We start from the raw sequence: 22,226 nt of genomic DNA on the forward strand, positions 1-22,226 counted from the left end.
TAAGTCAGCGGACGTTTTGTGACAGAATGGCCGCTGTCTGTAAAGTCATCAATTCTTTGGAATTGGAAACATTTAAATGTGCCCGCATTCCAATTATCTATTGCAGACAATGTAAAGTCCATCCAGAGCCGCACTTTACATTGTCTGCACAGTCAATTTTCTGTGGCGGCAATTCAATTAATAGCGGCCGCACAAAATTGACTTATCTGTTTTATGTGTGGCCGCATGGATATACAGTGTGTATACACTCCGGCCGGGATTCCATAGAGTTCAATGCGATTGGCTGCTGTCATTATATAAAGGCCGTTGTTGCAAACCTGAAAATATAAGTTTTGTGAACATGGCCTAAATGGGCAAGTTCCTCTGCAACTTCAGCCTCTGAAAACACTGGAGTTGAACCCATAGAACTGGAGGCAACCATCCCGTGATTTTGAAGGCCTCCTGCTGAAAACACTGAGCAGAAGAAACTACACAAATAGTCAGCGACTGCCCTATCTCTGTCAATAAATTTATTGTCCCCATTACTTATCTTAGTCATGCTGTAGTTTTTTTCTTCTTCCTCCTGTCACTTATATATCTGAAGAAGATTTTATTCCTCTCCTTAAAGGGGTAGTGCGGCGCTAAACATTTATACACAAAAAAACACACATTACAAAGTTATACAACGGCATTTACAATCTGCTTTTCCTCCTTCTGTCTAATGTTACCACCTTCTGTGTCAGCTAAACTTTCTGAATTTATTTGCTCATCTCACCACCTATTAAAAGATATATTTTTAAGTTTCAAAAGTATATTCTATCACTTGCCTCTATAGCCCGCTGCGGCTGTTCCAACAGTGCCCGGTCCCCAATGCTCACCACTTCTTGTTCTCCATCTCAATACAAGGCTGCATCATTGACCCTCCCCAGCCATTTTTTTCTGTGTTTTATCAAATCAAATAAAAATAACAATAAAAAATACATCACCTCAGTCCCACACTGTTCCTATTCGAATGATGTCCGGTCCCCGCTGCCCACCACTTCCTGTTCTCTATATTAATACAAGGTGAGGACTTAGTCAATTACTGGCTACATCATTGATCCTTCACAGATTTGTTATTTTTATTTTTTTTTGTATTTTATTTAGTCCAACTTGACCTCTTTTAACAATAAAAATACATCACCTCTACCCGACACTATTCCATTAATGCCTGGTCCCCACTGCTCACCTCTTCCTGTTTTCCACCTCCGCACAAGGAAATGGCAACTCAGTCTTTTAAAAAAAATAAAAATAAAAAAACATCACCAAATAACACCTTTAAGTACAACACAATTAGTCGGACGACTCCTTTCAGCACAGTGTATGGTTAGACTCGGCATCCAGTCATTCTATGTTATAAAACGTTAAAGATTTCTGCCTTACTTAAGCATGTTAAACCATTTTTGGTGATTTTTTTTTTTCTATAGCCGTTCTGTCATATTGTGTATCCTGGCACATAAGAATTACTTAACATTAACTACAAGTAGGATGTCACTTAACAATCTCTGATATATGACTGAGCCTGGGGCATGCTGACTGCTCCCCGTTGAGGAGGCAACAGTCCTGAATTTGGTCAGAGTACATTGTACGCCCGGAGCCCTCGTCTTACTGTGCCGGATAACTTTCTGAAATCTCGCTTAGTGATCCATACATTTAAGAGAAGTTTTAAAATGGAATATTTAATCTCACATGAAGATTTGATGCTGAACTTACCTCCTTACTTCTCAGAAACTTCCTAAGGATTTTACCTATATTGGATTGTCTATGGTGTTAAATGTCTTTAACCTGAAGAAAGACTTAAAGGGGTACTCCAGCGTGGGGGCTATTTTTAGATTTGGCCGGGGAGGAGGTGGCTGAAAAAAAAGATGTCCACTCACCTCCCCGGTTCCAGCGGCGGGTCCCGAATCGCGGCGCTCCGGTGCCCGGTTCCCGGCCGCTTCCTGGTCTCTGACGCGAGCCCCAGACGTGACGTCTCAGGTCTGCTCAGCCACTCAGTGAAGGAGGCGGGATCCCGCCTCCTTCACTGAGTGGCTGAGCGGACCTGAACCGGGCACTGGAGCGCCGTGACGCGGGACCCGCCGCTGGTATCGGGGAGGTGAGTGGACATCTTTTTTTTCAGCTACCTCCTCCCCGGCCATATCTAAAAATAGCCCCCACACTGGAGTACCCCTTTAATGCTCTAGTACCCACCATGGACCTAGGGGCTCTGACCCTTCTGGTACAACTACATGTAAATATTTAAATGTTTTTAACAATATTCTGACCCTAGTAACTTTTTGTGCAGTTTTTATTGGTACCAACTTGGAGAAGATTTTTTTAAAACTTTTATTCAATTTTTTAAATATATGATATCATCATAAATCAGCAATTCTAACATCTGATCTTATTTTTCATTAACGCCAATCAGCGTGCAGGATCAATAAAGTTATATGTTAATAGTTTGGACAATTCTGCACACAGTAATTTTTTTTTTTTTTTTTTATTGCTTGCATTATGCATGCTGTACACTTATATTTTAATTTCACCAATCCAGCGACCAGTTTAGTGTCCCATTGTGCTGCTCATGCTTCTGCATTTCACTCTGAGCCAGTGGGCGGGTCCTTAAATCAGTTCGTTTACTCATTTGCAGTAGTGGCCAATCAGCATCCATCTTCAATGGGCTAACTGACATCACTTCCTGCATTTGGTCTTTTTTTTCCGCTGTTGATAAAGACCAAATGGCCTTAGTGATGGAGCCTGGACTGCAAGTTTTTAGTAAGTGAGACACCTAGTGGCCGAATGTATTCCACTGTGTTTCATATAGAAAACAATCAACAAAATAAAGGAAGTAATTTGTAAATATGTGGTTTATCACCTCTTCTGCTGATTTACCAATATTTATATAACAAGAGTGCCCATTTAGGGGATGTAGATTGACATCAATTCTTGTGTAGTATTTTGTTACTTGCTGGGTGTATTTTTCTAATGTATATACTGTAGACTCTATAGGCTATATGTCCGTAAGACTAAGTTTAACTGTTTTAGTTCTCCGAAAAATAATTGTTTGCTAACTCAAACAATAGTAGGAAACAAAAAACCTAAAAAGATGTGAAAAAATGTCTAATGTAAAAATATATTAAAACAAACAAAAAAAAATATCAGAGAATTAAAAAGAGCTTTATGTATAAAATGTAACTAAAAAAAGTGCACATAGTTGGTGTTGTCAGATCAGTAAGGACTTGAACTATAACATATATAGGTGCTATAATATGATCATATTATTTATCCAGCATGAGGAATGATAAAATGAATGCTGTTTTTTTCATGTACCTAAAAAAAAAACTATTAAAAAGTAGCACAAGTCCTACAATACTATCAGTCAAAACTAAAAATTGTCCTGCAAACTGCAAACCCTCGCATGGGAACATAGGTGGGAACTAAACATTAAAGGGGTACTTCTGGTGTCAAAAAATTATACAGGTTTATAAATTTTATCAAAAAATCTCTCCAATATTCTAGTACTTTTAGTTGCTGTATGTCCTGCAGGAAGTGGTGTAATCTTTCCAGTCTGACACAGTGTTCTCTGCTGCCACCTCTGTCCATGTCAGGAACTGTTCAGAGCAAGACAGAAGTGGCAGTAAACGGACTGGAAAGAAAGCGCAACTTCCTGTAGGACATGCAGCAGCTGATAAGTACTGGAAGACAAGATTTTTTTTCATACAAGTAATGAAAAGGAGTCTAGATAAATTTTATACCTTAGTAAGTGAATGGACCCACAGAATAAATAACACCATGAAAAAAAAATTCTAAGATTTTTTTTCTACCTAATTTGAACCCTAACAATGGTGCCATAAAAAATACTGCCTGAAAATACATTGATGGAAAAAAAAAATAGGTATGGTCCCTGAAAGTCAAGGATGAAAACATTAGAAAAAAATTACTGGGCTCCGACCCTAAGGAATTTTTTTTTTTTAATTCTAAAAGTCCAAAAAGTTTCCGTGCCGAAACCTTTCCAGTGTGAGAGAATAACTATTTACATTGATAAGGAGAAAAGTAATTCTCTTTCTTTCTCTTTGTCAAGCCTATTTCGGAAAGAACAATGATGTGAGGCGGGAGGGTCCCTTCCCCCAGCAGTGAGTGACAAGAGACTGGTGTCAAGTAAGAAAATGAAATGTAAATTTTATTAAAGACCCCTCTCATCTCTCTGTATCAATCCAGATTGCAGCCTAACACAGCAAATCAAATCCTGTGCTCACTGGGCCTGGGGCGAGCGGAGAATCGTTTCCTCTTTATACTATTCCCTCCCAGTGAAAGATTTTCCTGTTTAGTAAATGGAAATTGAAAATGCAAACTGTGTTCTAATCCAAAAGGAAAGCAGGAGAGAAGCGCATTTTAGGAAGCAATGTTATCATCTTGGCTCAATGTTTTGTGCCGGCAATAACGGAGCGGAGATTATGACCTCCTCTTAATACTCTTTTGTATTACATTTTTGTCATTAACCACAACACAATAGTTCTGTCTTTCTCGACGATTCACGGTCCAGATAATGCTCGTCTAATATGAATGGCAGGGAGGAAGATTGCTTTACCGCTCACCTGTTGGCTGCTCGTGGTGATGGCTTCCGTGATGGCGGAGAGTGGCGGACTGGGTTTTTCTTGATGTAAAGTAGTGCGACACCTTCTAAACATACAGGTTTAAGATAGGCAGAGATCGCTGTAAAGGAGAAATAGCTTCAACAAAATCCAACAAAGTGAGTTGGGGTCCTCCGGTCCTCCGGTGGGCCAGTCCGGCACTCTATGTCAGACATAATCCCTCTACTGTGGCTCCGTCGGGAACTGCAGGGCTGCTCAAGCCATGTTTGTGGCACAATTACATATCACTAGTGCTGCTGCATGCAGATATTGAGCATGCCCTGATGTGTATATACTACATATGTACATCTATACTACATTGAGCGTTGTAGGCGTGCTACAGCACTACACGCACAGATAGTGTAGTGTCTATTCTAATTCTAACATGTATCATATAGACGTCAGGGCAGGTTCAGTATCTGCATGCAACAGCACTAGTTGTATGTAAGTGTGCCAGGACCAGAGCTTAAGCAGCCCTGCAGTTCCTGACACACCCATTGGTGGCAGCAGAGGGGCCATGTAACCCTTAGTGCTGACTCTCAATTTAAAAATATATGTTTTCCTAAAAAAAAAAAAAGTTATATTACAAAATTGTATATCATTATTTTAAAAATTAAAAAAAAATGATGGAATATCCTTTTAAGTACAGATCAACAAAGACAAAAATGCCATTAGTTTGATATCTTGAGGTGATAGTTATATTGAGAAAAAAAAATTCTGATGCTGGAATACTCCTTTAAAAAATAATAATAATAATCTGGTGTCAGAAAGTGCCAGAGATTTGTAATTTACTGCAATTACAAAATATCAAGTCTTCCAATACTTATCAGATGCTGTATGTCCTGCAAGAAGAGGTGTAATCTTTCCAGTCTGACACAGTGCTCTCTGCTGCTACTTCTGTCCATGAGAGGAACTGTCCAGAGCAGTAGCCAATCCCTATAGAAAAGCTCTCCTGCTTTCCAGACTGGAAAGAACATCCCACTTCCTGCCGGACATACAGAAGCTGATAAGTATTGGATTTTTAAATAGAAGTAAATTACAAATCTCTGGCACCAGTTGATTTGAAAAAAAAAATGTTTTTGCTGAACTACCCCTTTAATTAAATTTTCTATTCTAAAAATGCCACCATCTTGTTTCTCATCACAATTCCACGATAACGACTCCCAAGTAAATCTCCATCTTTATAGAACTGGGAGGATGAGAACAAGTAACTCATAGCCCCCTTCCATCATATTTTCCATTGTTCTTTCGCCCTTCAATGACTACGTGTATGAGAACCCCATGCGGTCTACACTCATGACGATGGGAATGATGAGATGGGTGTAGTCCCTTCAAATGCAAATTACAATGTAGAAAAAAAGTTTATTTGGTGGTTTCTGGCCTCATTTCTGTAGAATTGGAACAAGAATTTTTTTTATTTTTAATGTATTCAGTAAACACAATGTGTAGCGTTATAGGAATTTTATATTAAAGGATTAATTAAAAATCTTGACAGATATTGATATGAATGATTCTGTTTTCAGAGAAGTTCCAAGAAGGTTTGTTGCATAATGTTTGCATCTCATTTGTATGCGGCTCTATGATATTACTTTTGCATATGATCTGCATAAATTTCCGCATAGATTGTTCCTTTATTCTCGGAAGATGTAAAAACAGCCATTCAATAAAACAAAAATTGTCAGGTGGAAAAGTTCTCGTAGTCGCCATTTACTCACCCTGTGGAAAACTACTGTGGGGCAATCTCAAGTTATGGGGGTAATTTCCCAGGCTGCATTAACAATCCATTCTTTTATGGTGTTTTTTTGGAGTATTTCCTTGTGGTGTTCTCTTCTTTTATTTACACTGTTATGTTTATGGTGCGCTCAATCAAAAAGAACCAATTATACCTTACAGGAATATAAAAATATGTATCGTGCATCCGAAATCACTGAGGTATCAAGGATCTGAGCGCTTTCTTCCAACCATAAGAAAATAGAATTATCCCTGTATACTCTGTGTAGTCGTATGCTGAGCTGAATAATAAAAGGATCTTAAAGGGATTGTGTAGTATAGAAAATTTATCGGGAGATAATTGGGGGGGGAGGCATCCGTTCAGGATTCTCATCTTTTTGAGAGCAGTTATAAAGAGTGTCTCATGCTTTATTAGACAAATAACCCATTGATTTAAATGGGCCCTGTGTAATACTTTTTTACCCCTGTGGTGGTGCTACAGCGAAATCAAACACTTGCTGCCAGGTTATCAGAATTCCCAGCTTTGAAACCACCAAGGATCATTGAAGAAGTAGGGAAAGACGGCAGCAAACATGCCTTATAACTAGAGTTGAGCGAACCGGGTTCGGGTTCGAGTCGATCCGAACCCGAACGTTCGGTATTTGATTAGCGGGGGCTGCTGAACTTGGATAAAGCTCTAAGGTTGTCTGGAAAACATGGATACAGCCAATGACTATATCCTTGATCCTTGATATAGCCTTAGGGCTTTATCCAAGTTCACTAGCCCCCGCTGATCAAATGCCGAAAGTTCGGGGTCGGATCGACTCGAGCATGCTCCAGGTTCGCTCATCTCTACTTATAACATGACTATATTTATATACATTACTAGGAAATTCTTAGTCTTACGCTTGGGTCCCAAACTATTTGCTGGTGAGAACATGACCTGCGGCTTTATTCATTCTCTATGGGGTCACCGGAAAAAGCGGAGTGCTGTACTCTGCTCTCTCCGGTGGTTACATAGAGAATAAATAGAATCGCGGGTCATGTGCCGACCAATGGCTGTGTTCAAAACAAAGGAGCTGGGGGCCAATTTGGAGATCGCCGGGGGTAATGTTTTGCCCCATTTTTAGTGTGTACACCTGGAAAGCTCCCGATATACATGTTACATGTGCTCAAAGTGCCACATAGTCAGATGGAGACTTATCTATAGAACAATGTAGTAGATGGCACTAGAGATTAGATAACTTGCCAATAGACTTTATGCAAGTTTGCTCATTTCTAGACGGCACTATTCCATGCTTCAGAATACTTTCAAAAAGTATAAAATATAACCCTATTGATGACAGGAGAAAAAAAAGGATGGCCTACAGTGACGTTGTTTTCTGTATATGAATACTGTTCCAGAGGCACCTAGGACATCCTAGTCCTCCTCCTACTAAGCTATAATCACAGAGGTAGTAGTGTAGAGAGTCACCTGGTACACATTTTGCACTATAATGTATTGGGTGGCTGTTTTTAGTGCCATTGCTGTGGGGGAAGCTTGCAGAAGATGAGTGGAAGACCCATTGGCTTCTCTGGGGTGAACACTCTAGTGATGTAACTGTCCATATATGGACATATACCAAATACAAACCAACCATATATGGTAAATGGACCTTTACATCATTGGAGATCCCCCAGATCCCCCTTTTAGGAGTAGACTATGTATTCCAATTTACAGTATACCTTGAAGCCTTCATAAAATGTAAACACAGGCAGCCGTCCCCCATTTATACCACTGAAGGAAGACCAAAATGTAACCCGGCAAAACCCTTCCCAGGCTGCAAGTTATATCCCATACATTGGGTGACCACACATAATTTACCCAAAAATATGGAAAAAATAAAAAAATAAAATCAGCGAAAAGATTTGAATAAAAAAATAAAAAATCAGTATCTTAATCTAATCAGTAAAAATAATTTACGTTGCCCATTGCGCAGGAGATGCCGAGGAGGAAGGTATGTACATGACTAACTGCACCGAAACGGCGCGGAGGAGGAAGATAACAGACATATCTTCCTCCTCTGCATCTCCTGTGCAATAGGGACAAATCAGCAGGTTAGACGAATCGTTCCCCTTTAAGCATTTCAGGTGTTATTGTGGGTTTCCGAGAATAGACAAAAGAAGACCCTGAAAATATTTTCTCATAACGATTACTATTTAATTTCATTTTATTATTTATATCAACAGAAAAAAATATTATAATAAAATAATAAGCTATCAAACTTTGTGCCATCTATTTTTATTAAAGCAGACAGGTCATTCAAGTACAGCGGCGGAGGCAGATGAAAAAGCCCTTGTACGTTCATTCATAGGACAATGTCACAGCATTCAACATCCCATTCACAGCGCGGTACGTGGAATCCAGAGGACGCAAGCTGCCACCTGGGACATGCAAATAGGCTCCTCAAGAAAGCGCCTAAGGAGCTGTTCATTAAGCTCAAGCATTTTTATCTTTTTTGGGGGTTAGGGCCTCCTGATGGTGTCTTCATTTACAGCACTGTAAATCAACCTCTATCACTGCCATACAATATTCTAGGTAATTCTCACTGAAGCGATTGGGGTCATAATTTGTAAGAACGTGAACAAGGGCGAGGAAAGTCACCATATACTCGCCGAATGCGTGGATCCACGCCGTGACAAACGCTTTGTGTATGTTAATTGCCGGGGAGAGACATCAAATCACAAACATTAGCAAAGTCTAAAATTAAATCTCATAATGTTGCGTGACATAGTGACCCTCCAAGGTGAGAGAGTCCATTCAGCTTCTGGTATTCTACTCAATGTATCTGTCTCTGAGAAAGCTGGGCCACAATCATTATGGCAGCTATTCAGAGGTGGACTGAAAATTTCCTTAGTCCATAGCATAGACTATACATATTTATGGAGGGTCCATTTTCTATCTGATACCTCTGAATTCCATATTTATTAAAACAGGGTTAAGCTCTAGAATTTTTTTGCCAATAACCACCACTAGGGAGAGATCATTGCATATTGTACATATGTATATTGGTCCCATTGAATCCAAGGGGCTAAGTAGCCTATGACTATTTTTCCCATGCCCCCAGTATATTCTTATTCTGTCCCTGCTGCCATTACAGGCGTTACAGGGGATACAGGCATTTTTGGCAACCCTGAGATTGACTGTGTCTGTAGCTCTGTTTCATTCATTCTGCTGATTATCGGGGGGCAGGGGTTGGACCCCAATAGTCAGATATCGATGGTCTATGTTAAAAATAGGCCATTAGTATCATAGTCACAGAAGGACCCTTTACATTCAGTTCCCTTCATGATCAGAACAGGGTTACAGTCTGACATTCCTGCAAAATAAGGCAGATTTAAAGAGGTCTCACTTTAGACCTGTATCCTGTGATAGGAAACCACAACTCAATGACACTCTATGCAAGTTTACCCAATGGGAGCCAATTAGAGATGAGTAAACTTGCCAAATGTTTCGGTTAGCACAAACCTAAACAAGCGGCATTTGAATTCCGCTCCCTGAAAAAGATGGATGCAGCCCGAGGAATGCCTCATCTCTAGGGCCAGTTACTATGATCATCCTTCAATGCATAACAGGACTCCACACAACTCTTTAACACACTGCCGTTCTCCTAATATGCAGGAGAATGGGCTTTAGGTCGCACCACTAACTCTGCCCCTGGCTGTTGATTGACAGCTGTCTACCTATACCTGCCAGCTGTCTACCTGCCAGGGTGTGCTGGCGCTCATGAATATCCAAGACTACTGAGCTCATACACATAATGGAGAGGACTACTATTGTCCATGTTATTCAGGGAGAATCTCAGAATCAGCTAAACAGAACAATGGAGGTGAAACATCATTCTGTTCAGCTTCTCTGTCACTAGTTTATATTACCTTTAGATAGGGCAGCATACACCTACTGACTGAGTTAGAATTTAAGAACTGTTCAAGCCACGCTTGTGTTCCTCTCATGTAGTGGATGAAGTTAATTTATTCGGTAAAGTTACCCATTTGCTAAGGAACAACTGAAGTCCCAATGTGTTGGCTTCCTTTACACAACAAGTTGATTCAAGCCAAGTGTGCCGTTGAAAGATCTAGCCATAAAATCAAAATGAAAAAGACAATTAACCAGTAGTTTTACACCAAGTGCATTAAGTTACACCATGTCCATATTCCAGTAATAAAGTTTCAAGACTCTAAGATTCTCCAAGTGTTTAGGCTCAGTAAAACCACTTTCTATGTGACTCCATTCTCATCTATTGGTATACTTGTTATCTTCTTGGTTTCTTTCTTTTTTCTTTTAGTCCTACAAAAAAATTATAAAAAAAACAAAACAAATATGAGACAATCTTGGTTGGTTACAAGGGTCAGATAGTATATTGTCAACTTAAACTCGTCATTGCCTTACTGCTTCATGGCCCAATAAAGCAAATACATTCTAATACCTGAATATAACACTAGTGATCTTTAGAGATGAGTGAAGCGTGTGGCATTTAAATACAGTTGGGAGAAGAAGTTGGATGTCCTGCTATAGCCCATAGTCTGAGCCATGTTTTCCAGAAAGCCTTAGGGCTGCATCAAGCTTCTTCAGACACCGGTAATTAAATGCCAAGAGTTCAGGTTAAGAAGGACCTGTACATGCTCGAGGTTTGCTCATATCTAGTGGTCATGAGTCTTTAGTTATGCTCCTTCCATTTGGTTCAGCTTTATATGAATAATATGGCTTAGTAGGACCTACAAACCAATCATATTGCTTCCTTGGTGTCCATAAGGTCATCAAACATCTTTGGAATATGAAAGCTGAAAACCATCAGTACTTTGCCGATGTCACCTTAGTAACTATGTAGAGACACAGACATATCCTGGACAATTTGCAACCTGAACAATTTATAGCTTGGAAAATACATAGGGGGACATGTATCAACGGGCGTACATTTTTTTTTCCGGCGGAAAGTGCCGATTTGCCCATGATTTTATTTGCAAATGGCCGATTTGCGAATAAAATATTTGCAAATCGGCACTTTCCGCCGGCTACGCCGGGGGGCGGGGGTTGTGAAGGGGTGAAACGGAGGGCGCGGACTCAGAGTCCGCGCGATTCACCATTCGTTCCGCCATAAGATACGTCGAAAACCTACTTCAGTCCTCAGCTGGCGTAGGTTTTCGGCCGTGCGTACCGGAGTGCACAGGATTTATGTAGAGGCAGTCTGCCTCTACATAAATCCCTGTAGCGCCAGAGATGCGGGGACATTTTTAAGTCCGGCGTAACCTATATAACCTATAGTGAAGAAAATGAATAATATGCCAGACAAATGGAAAATGCATAGCCTGGACTACATTACATGGACAAGTCAGAGACTGGACAACTGCTAGCCTTGACTATATAGATTCTGGACAGGTTGTTGTATTTATAATTCATAACCTGGACAATTCACAGTCTCGATGACTCATAACCTGTATGTTTTATACTCTAGACAATTGCTAATCGAGACATGTCCTATGCATGGCATATTTGTAGTCTGGATAATTCATAGCATGGACCATAGATGGCATAGAAACTGCATAGACTGGACAGTTGATAGCCTAGACAATTCTTAGTCTGGATAATTTATAGCATAGACAATTCCTAGTCTGGAGAATTTATAGCATGGATGATTCATAGCTTGGATATTTCTTAGCAAATTCTGAAAATGTTTTGGCCTTGAGATTTAAAGCTTGGAGACTTCAAGGCATGGACAAAGAACAGTATGGTAAATTCCAAGAACAGATACTTTATAGCCTTACATCCATAGCCTAGGTATCTCATAGTATGGACAAGTCACAGCCTGGGCATCTCATAGTATGGACAAGTCACAGCCTGGGCATCTCATAGTATGGACAAGTCACAGCCTGGACATCTCATAGTATGGACAAGTCACAGCCTGGGCATCTCATAGTATGGACAAGTCACAGCCTGGACATCTCATAGTATGGACAAGTCACAGCCTGGACATCTCATAGTATGGACAAGTCACAGCCTGGACATCTCATAGTATGGACAAGTCACAGCCTGGGCATCTCATAGTATAGACAAGTCACAGCCTGGACATCTCATAGTATGGACAAGTCACAGCCTGGACATCTCATAGTATGGACAAGTCACAGCCTGGACATCTCATAGTATGGACAAGTCACAGCCTGGGCATCTCATAGTATGGACAAGTCACAGCCTGGGCATCTCATAGTATGGACAAGTCACAGCCTGGACATCTCATAGTATGGACAAGTCACAGCCTGGACATCTCATAGTATGGACAAGTCACAGTCTGGACATCTCATAATATGGACAAGTCACAGCCTGGACATCTAATAGTACTGTATGTACAAGTCACAGCCTGGACATCTAATAGTACTGTATGTACAAGTCACAGCCTGGACATCTCATAGTATGGACAAGTCACAGCCTGGACATCTAATAGTACTGTATGTACAAGTCACAGCCTGGACATCTAATAGTACTGTATGTACAAGTCACAGCCTGGACATCTCATAGTATGGACAAGTTATAGCCTGGACATCTCATAGTATGGACAAGTCACAGCCTGGACATCTCATAGTATGGACAAGTCACAGCCTGGACATCTAATAGTATGGACAAGTTATAGCCTGGACATCTCATAGTATGGACAAGTTACAGCCTGGACATCTCATAGTATGGACAAGTCACAGCCTGAACATCTCATAGTATGGACAAGTCACAGCCTGGACATCTCATAGTATGGACAAGTCACAGCCTGAACATCTCATAGTATGGACAAGTTACAGCCTGGACATCTCATAATATGGACAAGTCACAGCCTGTACATCTTATAGTATGGACAAGTCATATTCTGGACATCTAATATCATGGACAAGCCATAGCCTTGGCAATTCTTATTGAGATATCTATTGTTGTTCTTTCATCCTTGTTCTACTTACTCCTTCACTAGAACTGTAGGTGTAGGCATTGATCTCCATCGTATTCCTCAGCATTTATCCCCTCAACAATGACCATTACTACAGCGTGGCGGCTTCTTGTTAATTATTACATGGTTTGACCGCTGGGAACTGTAGCTATCGCCCTCCCCTGGTATAATGAAAGTTCACTACGCTCAGGTGTCAGGGGACAGTCCCAGCCTCCCACTGCGAGTTTATAGACAGAACTAAGTCAGCACACATTATGTGTCAGAGCCAACATCAGACGGAATCAGTTTCTTTGATCACAGACCTCTACAGGAAGCTTAGATCTCAGACAAATTAGATAAAAATGAATTTATAGCAGATCTGTGTCCTCGGGCACACACAGCTGAATTATATCTTAGGAGTGGCATGGTAAGTATCAAAACATATAAATTGTAGCATTTCCTTTCTTTATGTCTTTCTGATACATTCTAATTGAAATAAGACAAAACTTTACTTGGATCTCTATTTGCCTGAAAATTAATTCCGAAACATTACACAAACAACGCACGTTCGAACGAACCGAGCGTCCATCCACCCGAAAAGAAAAGATGCTTCAGACCTAAGTGTTCAAGGGAGTGAGTGAGGTCAATGGATGGATGGGCTTGGAAAGCGACAACTCTGAGGCTTAATGGAAGTGACAGAATAAAAAGAATACTGGTCTAGATGAAGCTAGGGTTGGGTTGACCAACCAGTCCAATGCACCCATAGTCTGACACAATAATGGACACCCCATTTGGAGGGGAATTCGGAGCTAGCCACCTGCAAGGGTCTTATACTTTGGAATAATACAAAATATTTTTAGGCTTTCCAGATATGTCCTGTGTGTGCCATGATAGCAACAAAAATCTAGATGCATATAAAAGTGGATATAACATGTCTAGATGGAGAATGGACTTAAGAGCCGTACTACACAACCCGAACCACAGTGAAGCGAGCGCTGATCTACTAGATCGGTGCTCGCTTATCGAGCCTATTACACAGCTCAATGATCGTGCAGCAAGGGCTGTATATATATCATTAGCGATTTCCATGCAGCCTTTGCTGCGTACAATATATAGAAAATGATAAAGCTATACTTTACCTCCCCACATTCCCTGGTGTTCGCCTAGCTGTCCCCCGCTGCTTCTGACATGTCTCTAAAGTGACAGACTGCTCAGCCAATCACTAGCCGAGATGGGACAGTGCTGCGGTCAGTGATTGGCTGAGCAGCCTGTTACTGCAGAGACGGCTTTAAAAGCTTCTGCGGTGAATTGGAAGAAGCCTGAAGGACACCAGGGAGCATGGAGAGGTAAGTATTTATCTTTTTTTTTTTTGCACTTTCATCAGGCGCCGACCACATACCTCCTAGTACATGGAGCAATGCGCAGTCAGCGGCTGATCATCTGTAAATTCGACAAAAGACAGCGATCAGTCGATGACTGGCTTCTCGGCTGATTGTTGTCATTATTACACAAGGTGATATCTGCCTGATCCTGCCTGATTGGGCATATAATCACCTGAGGTAATAGGACCCTCAGAGTCCCCTAATCTGGTGGGCCCAAAGAATCCCAGTCTGGCATTAATCTGGGCTTATTATGTAAGGGACACACAACAATGGGGCACAGCAAAATGTTTTCGTTAGTTCTTTTTCTCATGTACCAATGGAACCCTGTTAGTGGATTTACTATTTCTTTCAACAATATAATATAATATAGGTTTAAAAGTTGAAACGGTCCACTGGGAATTTTTATTAAAAAAGTTTACAGAATTGAACAAATCACAAGCATTTTACCTGTTCCTATCCTAGCTTTCGTAACAATTTCTAAATCACTAGAATTTCACAAATTAGGACTTTTCAAGTAATTTTTTTCTGCAGTTAAGGGATTAAACTTTGTGAGTATTAACAACAAAAAAAAGCTTATATTATGCCCCTCAGCCTATCATTTGGAAGACAGAAGCAGAAGCAGATGAAGTATACAAAAACATAATGGAAAAGTAACCATGTGAGTAATCCATGAGCTGGTATGAAATTATAGTTTGTAAAGGATTTAAAAAAATACATATTAATATATAATACTTCTGATCAATTAAATTTGTCTCTGACTTCGTACCAAAAGTTGGTTGGGAAAACATTTTGCGGCGTGATTTGTGGGAGTTTTTCTGAATAAATTTTTATAAGGAGTTAAAGTTAAAAAGAAAGTCACATGATCAATTTTTTTTTATAAAGTTTCCCACAAGGCTCTGTACAAGACAGCTGGTCAAATTCTTCCAATTTGGTTGCCCACTTCTGAAGCCTATGTTGTTCTGCTCTGCCTTTCTTAAAGGGGTATTCCCATCTAGGATAGTTTTGCCCTATACACAGTATGCACAGGATAGGATATAACTAAGGGCCCTATTACACGGGACGATTATCGTGCGGAAAATAGTTCTAATTAACGTTCTAATTTAAACCATAATTGCCCTGTGTAATTGCAGATAACGATCGAAAAATTGTATGTTTGTTGTTGATCGTTTATTTAGATCTGACCCTAAAATCAATGTTAATTGTTCACTAATTGTTCTCTGTAATTCCGCATTCGTTCACTAATCGTTCAGTGTAATTGCACATTGTTCATTTCTTTTCCTGTATTAAAGTCTTCTTATTGCCTTAGCAGCAGCCGCCTGGCATTAGTTGCTATAATCCAGGGTACAGCTGCATGCACCAGTATAATGGTGCGTTTACACGAAACGATTATCGTTCTAATTTTCACAATAACGATCACATTTGAGGGATAATCGGTTTGTGAAAACACAGCAAACGATCAAGCGATCATGTGATCAAGTGATCTTTTAACATGTTCTCAAATCGTCATTGGCCATTCTCTAAAAATTCGCAGATCGCTTTGTGTAAACAATCTTTCACCAATTCACCCTATAGGCTAAAGCGATATATTGTTTCGTCTAAACGCTTATCTTTATAAAAAAACACGTTGTTACTTCGAAATCGTTAATCGTTCGATTGGGCGAATTATTGCTCCGTGTAAATGCACCACCAGTCTACTAAATGAAAACTGAACAATAAAGTTGTGATACTCACTTTCGACCTTCTTCCTTTTGAAGAAAAAACAAACAAAAAGGAACAAAACAATGGCGGAGGCCGCAGAGCTGAGGACGACCAACATAAAGATATTTTCCTTATCCCCAGTCATTGAAGCGGAAACTTGGAATTCTTTGGATTCGACAGATAATGCCACCCCTGCGTGAAGAAGACAGATCAAGGTCAATGTGAAGAGATTCTAAATTTTTTATTTAGTCCCTTTAAGTGGAAAACCAAGATACTATACCTGGATATGTTATAGTCAGAAGATTTAAAGGGGTTATCCAGTGCTACAAAAACATGGCCACTTTTCCACCTCTTGTCTCTAGGTCAGCTGCGGTTTGCAATTAAGCTTCATTTACTTCAATGGAGAAAATATCTACCAGACTGGCGACAAATATTGTAGCTATTATATGATATAATCTTTGCATATGAGCCCTGTATTTGCTGTTACAGTATGGTTTCTACATTGTAGCAGCCTTATTGCATAGTATCCCACACTTGCATAACCTACACCTCTTTCCAGCTGTCCAGATTTTTCCAAGACAGCGCTGTGAAATGGACGGCCAAGGGGCTTATGTAGGAATATTTTTTTTATTTGTAATGGATTTTAATGAGGAATTTCATCTTTAAACATTTTATGACATAACAGAGACGTCAAAACGTATGATCTGATACTAGTGACCCCCCCCCCCCCCTACAAACCTTAACTATGGTGTCCCCTTACTCCAGCAAAAAAAAAAAACTTTTTCTTTCAAAATAACTGGTGTCAGAAATTCATATAGATTTGTAAATCTATTTAAATATTTCCAGTCTTCCCATACTCATCAGCTGCTATAAGTCCTGCAGGAAATGGTGTTTACTTTTTAGTCTGACACAGCGCTCTCTGCTGACATCTCCGAGACAGGAACTGTCCAGAGCAGGAGAGGTTTTCTATGGCAATTTGCTACTGCTCTGGACAGTAATGTACTGTGTCAGACAGAAAAGAATACACCACTTCCTGCAGAACATACAGCAGCTGATAGGTACTAGAAGACTTGAGATTTTTAAATAGAAGTAAATTACAAATCTATATAAGTTTCTGAAAGAAAAACATTTTTTTCACCGGAGTTCCCCCATAATCTCTCGGTGATACTCACATGTCTTATTCATCGTAACTAGATGGAAGATGGGCTCCATTGTGATGTGCCATTCCTTTGTTACTCTTACTAAAAATGTATGAATCAAGAACCAATTGGGTGTTACCAATAGGGGGCGTGTCCCTACACTGTGTGACATTATTCAATCAGAGCTGACAGTGCTAGACAATGTAGTAACATGCCCCCTATTGGTAACACCCATTTCGTTGTTAAGTCATAGATTTCTAGTAAGAATAACAGAGGAATCATTCATCACAGAACTATAATAGGTGATGCAGAATTGTTATTTTACAGGTATTCCATGTAGGGATGGTCCAAACCGAGTTCGGTTTGAGTTCGTGCGAACCCGAACCCTCGGTAATGATTCCCGCTGTCTGCCCGCTCTGTGGAGTGGGCGGATCCAGCGGGAGGACCGCCTGGAAAACTGTGATATAGCCATAGGCTGTATCCCAGTTTTCCCGGCGTTCCTCCCACTGTATCCGCCCGCTCCACAGAGCGGGCAGACAGGGGGAATCTGCTGCCGAGCATTCGGGTTCATACGAACCCGATCCTCGGCAGGTTCGGACCATCCCTAATTCCATGTTATTATTTCAGGTCAGGAGAAGTCACAGACCATTAAGTTCAGACCTCCACTTTAAATCAAGGGTGTATAGCCAGTTTCGATCTAAAATCATCATTGTCATATTGCGCTACTTCAAGGGTCCACAATAAGGCTAAGGTTGTTCTCACAAACAGCATTTTTGGACAAAAGTCAGTGCGGCACTATAGTCAAGGCGGCACTATAGTCAGTGGGAACTATAAGTTCTTCCATTATATTAAATAATTTCTTATTCTTTTTGAAACCATTCTTGGTTTTGGTTTAAAAAAAAGAAGGAAAAAAACCTCCAGATGCTTCTTCCCCCCCAAATCTCTTCATTGAATAGCGGCCACAGTGTCAGTTCACACAATGGAGCCTGCGGCTCCGGCCGCACACTCCATTAAGTGCGGCGGTGAATTGAGATGCGGACGCACACGGATGCGCCCGCATCCCAATTCATCAGGAATGAAGATCATACGGTCGGTACTACAGAACGACCCGTGTCTTAAGCCATGTGAACATGGCCTAAGGATGAAATAATAAACTACATTACTGTGTTGTTACTGTTGGAGCGGGGAGCCCCTAAGCCCAGACCCGTCCATGTTCAGTCATTCATTTATTTAGTTTTCCAAACAAAACTTCCAGGAACTAAAGCAATGACTTTAGAGAAGGACTTTGGATGTCCATACTAGGGATGGTCCGAACCTGCCGAGGTTCTGGTTCGTACGAACCCGAACTCTCTGCAATGATTCCAGCTTTCTGCCCGCTCCGTGGGGAGGGTGGATACAGCGGGAGGACCGCCTGGAAAACTGGGATACAGCCATAGCCATAGGCTGTATCCCAGTTTTCCAGGCGGTCCTCCTGCTGTATCCACCCGCTGCATGGAGCGGCCACACAGCGGGAATCTGATGCCGAGCGTTCGGGTTCGTAAGAATCCGAACCTCGGCAGGTTCGGACCATCTTTAGTCCATACATCCTTCACACTGACTTCTCTTTCATCAATGGCTTTTCCTTCCAACCCCATATACTCATAATCAAAAGTAGGGATGGTCCGAACCCTCCGAGGTTCTGGGTTCGTATGAACCCGAACGCTCGGCTTCAGATTCCCGCTGTCTGCCCGCTCCATGGAGCGAGTGGATACAGCGGGAGGACCGCCTGGAAAACTGGGATACAGCCTATGGCTATGGCTGTATCCCAGTTTTCCAGGCGGTCCTTCCGCTGGATCTGCCCGCTGCACGGAGCTGGCAGACAGTGGAAATCATTACCGAGAGTTCGGGTTCGTAAGAACCCGAACCGAACTCGGTTCGGACCATCCTTATTCAAAAGGATTGGGGGTTAGAATTCATCATGCCTGAGCCTTCTTTCCCTTACATCATATCTTGCAGTAAAGTCCTTGGGCTGATTCCACCAAAATCAACTTTTTTTTTTCTAAACCAAAACCAATTTTTTTCTACTGTATATGGAGGCTATGGGACAAATTCTTTATATTCAGAATGATTTACACGTTTTTGACTATTTACAACAACCGGTTCACCAATCTCCACATTCCTAATACAAGACTAGTACTGATACTAATACTTCACGTACATAGCCAAGTCCACAACTGGTCAAACTAACCCCTAAACACAACAAGTCATAGTCAGGAAGCTAAAATATTATATCCCACCCCTCACTTTGCGGACACCTCTATTAATATAAATGCCCCCCAGTACAATAAGGAGCTGGAGGAACGTCAGAACAATACAGCCAAAAGTTTCCACTGACAAATTAAACATTTTCTGGTGCAAACTTTTTTCTTTTCAAGACACAACATGGAGCATGTTTATACTGCATTGTCTTTGAGCATGAAATATTGTATCGTTGGATCTGAATCTCAACCTGAGGATACATACAAATAAAGCAGATATATTTTCTGATCTACCAAAGGAATAAAGCGGGAAGCCTCAAGCACAAGCTGCTGCTGGATTACAAATATTGAAATGACTTAGAACCATCAACAACTGTCTCCCAAGACAAAAATATGTGTAATTACCCGACATTTTGAAGTTGGAAAAAAAAGCAAAAACAGCATAAAAAAAAAAAAAAGAATTTTGTATTTCTCGGAGGAAGATTGTTTTCAGGGACCTTCTCACAGAACAATAACATCATGAGGTTTAGAGGATGTAAATTGGGCCTATTGGATTTGTACTACAGTGAGGACACACAGGGCACGGGCCTCTGCCGCCTTGGGGATTTAGGGGCCTCCGCCGCTCACTCTACCTGTTAAACCAGATCAGGGAAATTGACAATGGAGCTTTAGGGATTTATCTATTCATTCACCTGGCTATTTTACTCTGCTATTACCGTGTATTCAAAGACGACAGACTCGATGTCATCATGCGGCCTGGCAGTGGTAAAGGGGCAGGTGAGTATAGTAATGGCTATTTTATGGGAAGGGGGGGGTCTCATAGATTTCATAGAAAGTTCCATTTACATGAACAGCCACTTGTCCTATAAGCTACTGAGATAACAGGTCAGGAGGATTCTGGGTCCAAGGTCAGAGGAGGGCCCCACCAAGTATATTGCCCAATGGTTTTCACTCTTTCATGACCAGATCTGTTTTTGGCCATTTTGCCCTGAATAAAAATTAGTGGCCAGTAGAGATAAGTGCAACTGGAGCATGTTCGAGTCCGATCATTCATCATTTCATTACCGGTGGCTGAAGACGGTGGAGGCATCCCTAGGGAGTCCAGGAAAACATGGACCCTACTAATCCACATGATTCATATAAAGCGGATACTGAATAGGAGGGTGATTACTTTATGTAAATGTATCTGTAAATGTTTTCACACTCTTGGTAGTGGATTATGTCCATGAGAACAGAAGGATCAGTCATTTTTAAGAATTAACTGCCCATTCTGTATCTCTTCCAACATCTGGAGAGTAAGGAGATTCCCAGCTCCTGGCGAACCCAGACAATTGCTGGTGCTACTGCTGGGTGCTACACAGCACAGAGAGGCAAACACTACCTAGGGACTGCCCAGAAGGGCCGATACAATAGAGGCGCCTATGCTGCATAGGGGCTGCACAGACAGACCTATGCTACTAAACTACATAGAGGCTGCACAGAGGGGCCTGATACTATACTATTTAGGGACACAGAGAATACCTACTATTATGTAGGATCACAGTGGGGGCTTAAAACTATATGGGGGCACAGAGGACCTAACTACTATATGTGCTGGAGCAAGGAGCCTAAAATGTTTCTTTTGCAGATTCTGGAGAGAGGATTTATGGCTAGAAGGCTTCAAGATGGCCTGGGCTGAATGGAGAGAAAAAGGAAAAGTGAACAAATATGATAAGAGAAGATGCCCCTTGTGAGTAACTGGATGTAACTGTACTTATAGTATATAGTATATGTAACTGTACTCTTATAGAGCCTGTAATGGTAGTGATAGTGGTCATGGTGTTGCAGTTGTATATAATGGTATCATCGGTAATATCTTTCTGTTTTGTTCGGTAGCAATATAGAGGCAATATGTAACCACTGTATGGTGGTAATAATGTTATAAAAGAACTATTTATGTATTTGGGGACTAGATACTGTATAAAGGCACTTTGTCCTCCTCATTCCAAGATTTTTCTGGCATTGCGCCTGGAGGGAAAGGGAGTGCCGAAGGCAAATTCTGCACAGGACACCATCTAAAGCTGTCCTGGTTTCAAGCTACCACCAAAGGTAGTGTCAGATAGCTGCTTTGCATATCCATATGAATAAGTATCCCCAGGTCTTTATGGTCTTCTCCTCTAGGAGAAATATCAATGCTTTCATGCAAGTATGAGTGATGCACTACTAAACATTGAAGAGGCTGAGGCACCACAGCACCTTCAATCACCTGATCAGCATGGGTGCCGGAAGTCGGACTTAAGCTGATCTACTATTGATGTAAGCCCTTTAATACAGAACCACATGTGAACACAGCCTAAGTGTTCATTTTCTAAAAGCAGGGACCCCACTTGTTGTACTTTGCCTGCGACCGGAACAATTTAGAGAATACAACCTAAGTTACCTAACCCATTAGTTTAGCTTTGATGGGGCATCACAGAGATGGGTTGGTGACAGGTTCCCTTTATCTCCGAGT

General features: G+C 41.0%; 1 protein-coding gene across 1 annotated transcript in view; it reads right to left on the reverse strand.

The window, feature by feature from the left end:
* Nucleotides 1-8,599: 8,599 nt before the first annotated feature.
* Nucleotides 8,600-22,226, reverse strand: part of PKHD1 (PKHD1 ciliary IPT domain containing fibrocystin/polyductin) — a 340,735-nt gene continuing 327,108 nt past the window's right edge. The window contains exons 64-65 of the mRNA XM_069974284.1: nucleotides 16,393-16,551; nucleotides 8,600-10,665 (exon numbers count right to left, since the gene is read on the reverse strand). Coding sequence (XP_069830385.1) covers nucleotides 10,631-10,665; nucleotides 16,393-16,551 — 194 coding nt within the window. The 3' untranslated portion in view covers nucleotides 8,600-10,630. The remainder of the gene's footprint in view (nucleotides 10,666-16,392; nucleotides 16,552-22,226) is intronic.

The sequence above is a fragment of the Dendropsophus ebraccatus genome, chromosome 6, assembly GCF_027789765.1.
Source record: "Dendropsophus ebraccatus isolate aDenEbr1 chromosome 6, aDenEbr1.pat, whole genome shotgun sequence".
Taxonomy (NCBI): domain Eukaryota; kingdom Metazoa; phylum Chordata; class Amphibia; order Anura; family Hylidae; genus Dendropsophus; species Dendropsophus ebraccatus.